Consider the following 5,000-nt stretch of genomic DNA (forward strand, 5'->3'; position numbering starts at 1 on the left):
ATATATATATATATATATATATAAATATATATATGTATATATATATACATATATACATACTGTATGGACACACACACACACTAAATGCATGTACAGTATAAAATTGATAAATAGAAATTGTGATAGATAGAGAGAGGGATAAGGAGTAAGAGGATGAGAAGGATAGCAAAATTTATGAGAGATCACAAGAACCTGAAAAAAAAAAATAACACCAGAAAAAACTTAGAAGTCACAACGGCTCTAACAAAACAAACCTGCTCATGAAGTCCGATCAGGAATCAGGAATCACGGAATGGATGGGACGGGAATGTGGGTGGAAGGTAACCAATGGATCCTGAGATTATGCTCCTCAGTTGTCATAGGAACGATGGATCTTGAGATCAACTTACAGTATTTCTTCGTAAAAGTAAAGAAAGTCTATCTTCAGGCATTCTTCATGCTCTCTGAGCTGGGAATTTCATACTGCAATTCCATGCCCTCTGAGCAGAGTAATTCTTTAGGCATTCTCCATGCTCTCTGAGCTGGGAATTTCATACTGCAATTCCATGCCCTCTGAGCAGAGTAATTCTTTAGGCATTCTCCATGCTCTCTGAGCTGGGAATTTCATACTGCAATTCCATGCCCTCTGAGCAGAGTAATTCTTTAGGCATTCTCCATGCTCTCTGAGCTGGGAATTTCATACTGCAATTCCATGCCCTCTGAGCAGAGTAATTCTTTAGGCATTCTCCATGCTCTCTGAGCTGGGAATTTCATACTGCAATTCCATGCCCTCTGATCTGAGAAAATCTTCAGGCATTCTTCATGCTCTCTGAGCTGGGAATTTTATACTGCAATTCCATGCCCTCTGAGCAGAGTAATTCTTTAGGCATTCTCCATGCTCTCTGAGCTGGGAATTTCATACTGCAATTCCATGCCCTCTGATCTGAGAAAATCTTCAGGCATTCTTCATGCTCTCTGAGCTAGGAATTTCATACTGCAATTCCATGCCCTCTGATCTGAGTAATTCTTCAGGCATTCTTCATGCGCTCTGAGCTGGGAATTTCATACTGCAATTCCTTGCCCTCTGATCTGAGTAATTCTTTAGGCATTCTTCATGCTCTCTGAGCTGGGAATTTCTTAATGCAATTTCATGCCCTCTGGTCTGAGAAATTCTTTAAGCATTCTTCATGCTCTCCGAGGTGGGAATTTCTTAATGCAATTTCATGCCCTCTGGTCTGAGAAATTCTTTAGGCATTCTCCATGCTCTCTGAGCTGGGAATTTCATACTGCAATTCCATGCCCTCTGAGCAGAGTAATTCTTTAGGCATTCTCCATGCTCTCTGAGCTGGGAATTTCATACTGCAATTCCATGCCCTCTGATCTGAGAAAATCTTCAGGCATTCTTCATGCTCTCTGAGCTAGGAATTTCATACTGCAATTCCATGCCCTCTGATCTGAGTACTTCTTCAGGCATTCTTCATGCGCTCTGAGCTGGGAATTTCATACTGCAATTCCTTGCCCTCTGATCTGAATAATTCTTTAGGCATTCTTCATGCTCTCTGAGCTGGGAATTTCTTAATGCAATTTCATGCCCTCAGGTCTGTGAAATTCTTTAGGCATTCTTCATGCTCTCCGAGCTGGGAATTTCTTAATGCAATTTCATGCCCTCTGGTCTGAGAAATTCTTTAGGCATTCTTCATGCTCTCCGAGCTGGGAATTTCTTAATGCAATTTCATGCCCTCTGGTCTGAGAAATTCTTTAGGCATTCTTCATGCTCTCTGAGCTGGGAATTTCGTACTGCAATTCCATGCCCTCTGAGCAGAGTAATTCTTTAGGCATTCTCCATGCTCTCTGAGCTGGGAATTTCATACTGCAATTCCATGCCCTCTGAGCAGAGTAATTCTTTAGGCATTCTACATGCTCTCTGAGTTGGGAATTTCATACTGCAATTCCATGCCCTCTGAGCAGAGTAATTCTTTAGGCATTCTTCATGCTCTCTGAGCTGGGAATTTCATACTGCAATTCCATGCCCTCTGATCTGAGAAAATCTTCAGGCATTCTTCATGCTCTCTGAGCTGGGAATTTCATACTGCAATTCCACGCCCTCTGAGCAGAGTAATTCTTTAGGCATTCTTCATGCTCTCTGAGCTAGGAATTTCATACTGCAATTCCATGCCCTCTGATCTGAGTAATTCTTCAGGCATTCTTCATGCGCTCTGAGCTGGGAATTTCATACTGCAATTCCTTGCCCTCTGATCTGAATAATTCTTTAGGCATTCTTCATCTCTGAGCTGGGAATTTCTTAATGCAATTTCATGCCCTCTGGTCTGAGAAATTCTTTAGGCATTCTTCATGCTCTCCGAGCTGGGAATTTCTTAATGCAATTTCATGCCCTCTGGTCTGAGAAATTCTTTAGGCATTCTCCATGCTCTCTGAGCTGGGAATTTCATACTGCAATTCCATGCCCTCTGAACAGAGTAATTCTTTAGGTATTCTTCATGCTCTCCGAGCTGGGAATTTCATACTGCAATTCCATGCCCTCTGAGCAGAGTAATTCTTTAGGCATACTCCATGCTCTCTGAGCTGGGAATTTCATACTGCAATTCCATGCCCTCTGAGCAGAGTAATTATTTAGGCATTCTTCATGCTCTCTGAGCTGGGAATTTCATACTGCAATTCCATGCCCTCTGATCTGAGAAATTCTTTAGGCATTCTCCATGCTCTCTGAGCTGGGAATTTCATACTGCAATTCCATGCCCTCTGAGCAGAGTGATTATTTAGGCATTCTTCATGCTCTCTGAGCTGGGAATTTCATACTGCAATTCCATGCCCTCTGATCTGAGAAAATCTTCAGGCATTCTTCATGCTCTCTGAGCTGGGAATTTCATACTGCAATTCCATGCCCTCTGATCTGAGAAAATCTTCAGGCATTCTTCATGCTCTCTGAGCTGGGAATTTCATACTGCAATTCCATGCCCTCTGAACAGAGTAATTCTTTCGGCATTCTTCATGCTCTCTGAGCTGGGAATTTCATACTGCAATTCCATGCCCTCTGAGCAGAGTAATTCTTTAGGCATTCTCCATGCTCTCTGAGCTGGGAATTTCATACTGCAATTCCATGCCCTCTGATCTGAGAAAATCTTCAGGCATTCTTCATGCTCTCTGAGCTAGGAATTTCATACTGCAATTCCATGCCCTCTGATCTGAGTAATTCTTCAGGCATTCTTCATGCGCTCTGAGCTGGGAATTTCATACTGCAATTCCTTGCCCTCTGATCTGAGTAATTCTTTAGGCATTCTTCATGCTCTCTGAGCTGGGAATTTCTTAATGCAATTTCATGCCCTCTGGTCTGAGAAATTCTTTAGGCATTCTTCATGCTCTCCGAGCTGGGAATTTCTTAATGCAATTTCATGCCCTCTGGTCTGAGAAATTCTTTAGGCATTCTCCATGCTCTCTGAGCTGGGAATTTCATACTGCAATTCCATGCCCTCTGAGCAGAGTAATTCTTTAGGCATTCTCCATGCTCTCTGAGCTGGGAATTTCATACTGCAATTCCATGCCCTCTGAGCAGAGTAATTATTTAGGCATTCTTCATGCTCTCTGAGCTGGGAATTTCATACTGCAATTCCATGCCCTCTGGTCTGAGAAAATCTTCAGGCATTCTTCATGCTCTCTGAGCTGGGAATTTCATACTGCAATTCCATGCCCTCTGATCTGAGAAAATCTTCAGGCATTCTTCATGCTCTCTGAGCTGGGAATTTCATACTGCAATTCCATGCCCTCTGAACAGAGTAATTCTTTCGGCATTCTTCATGCTCTCTGAGCTGGGAATTTCATACTGCAATTCCATGCCCTCAGAGCAGAGTAATTCTTTAGTCATTCTCCATGCTCTCTGAGCTGGGAATTTCATACTGCAATTCCATGCCCTCTGATCTGAGAAAATCTTCAGGCATTCTTCATGCTCTCTGAGCTAGGAATTTCATACTGCAATTCCATGTCCTCTGATCTGAGTAATTCTTCAGGCATTCTTCATGCGCTCTGAGCTGGGAATTTCATACTGCAATTCCTTGCCCTCTGATCTGAGTAATTCTTTAGGCATTCTTCATGCTCTCTGAGCTGGGAATTTCATACTGCAATTCCATGCCCTCTGATCTGAGAAAATCTTCAGGCATTCTTCATGCTCTCTGAGCAGGGAATATCTTAATACAATCTTAATGCTCTTTGAGTAGGGAAATTCTTTAATCATTCTTCATGCTCTCCGAGCTTTCAAATTCTGTTATCATTCTTTATGCTATCTGATCCGAAAACTTATTTAGGCATTCTTCGTGTTCTCTGAGCTGGGAATTTCTATAGGCAATCTTCATTCTCTCCGAGCTTAGAAACTCTTTAGGCTTTTTTCATGCTCTCTGAGCTGGGGAATTCTTTGACCATTCTCCATGTTCACTGAGCGGGGAATTTCTTTAGGCTTTCTTCATGCCCTCTGAGCTAGGAATTTCTTTAGGCATTCTTCATGCTCTCTGAGCTAGGAATTTCTTTAGACATTCTTCATGCTGTCTGAGCTAGGAATTTCTTTAGACATTTTTCATGCTCTATGAGCTGGGAATTTCTTCAGGCATTCTTCATGCTCTCTGAGCTAGGAATTTCTTTAGGCATTCTTCATGCTCTCTGAGATGGGAATTTCCTTAGGCATTCTTCATGCTCTCTGAGCTGGGAATTTTTTTTAAGCATTTTTCATGCTCTCTGAGCTAAGACTCTCTTTAGGCATGGTTCATGCTCTCTGAGCTAGGAATTTCTTTAGGCATTCTTTGTGCTCTCTGAGCTAGGAATTTCTTTAGGCATTCTTTGTGCTCTCTGAGCTGGGAATTTCTGTGGGCACTCTTCAAGATCTCTGAGCTGGGAAATTCTTTAGCCATTCTTCATGTTCTCTGAGCTAGGAATTTCTTTAGGCCTTCTTCATGCTCTATGAACTGGGAATTTTTTTTGGCATTCTTCATGTTCTCTGAGCTAGGAGTTTCTTAATA

The 5,000-nt window shown here is 42.1% G+C and overlaps 1 protein-coding gene across 1 annotated transcript in view; it reads left to right on the top strand.

Moving 5' to 3' along the window:
- Positions 1-292: 292 nt before the first annotated feature.
- Positions 293-5,000, top strand: part of LOC137643791 (mucin-2-like) — a 53,754-nt gene continuing 49,046 nt past the window's right edge. Inside the window, exon 1 of the mRNA XM_068376476.1 lies at positions 293-488. Coding sequence (XP_068232577.1) covers positions 293-488 — 196 coding nt within the window. The remainder of the gene's footprint in view (positions 489-5,000) is intronic.

The sequence above is a fragment of the Palaemon carinicauda genome, chromosome 7, assembly GCF_036898095.1.
Source record: "Palaemon carinicauda isolate YSFRI2023 chromosome 7, ASM3689809v2, whole genome shotgun sequence".
Lineage (NCBI taxonomy): Eukaryota > Metazoa > Arthropoda > Malacostraca > Decapoda > Palaemonidae > Palaemon > Palaemon carinicauda.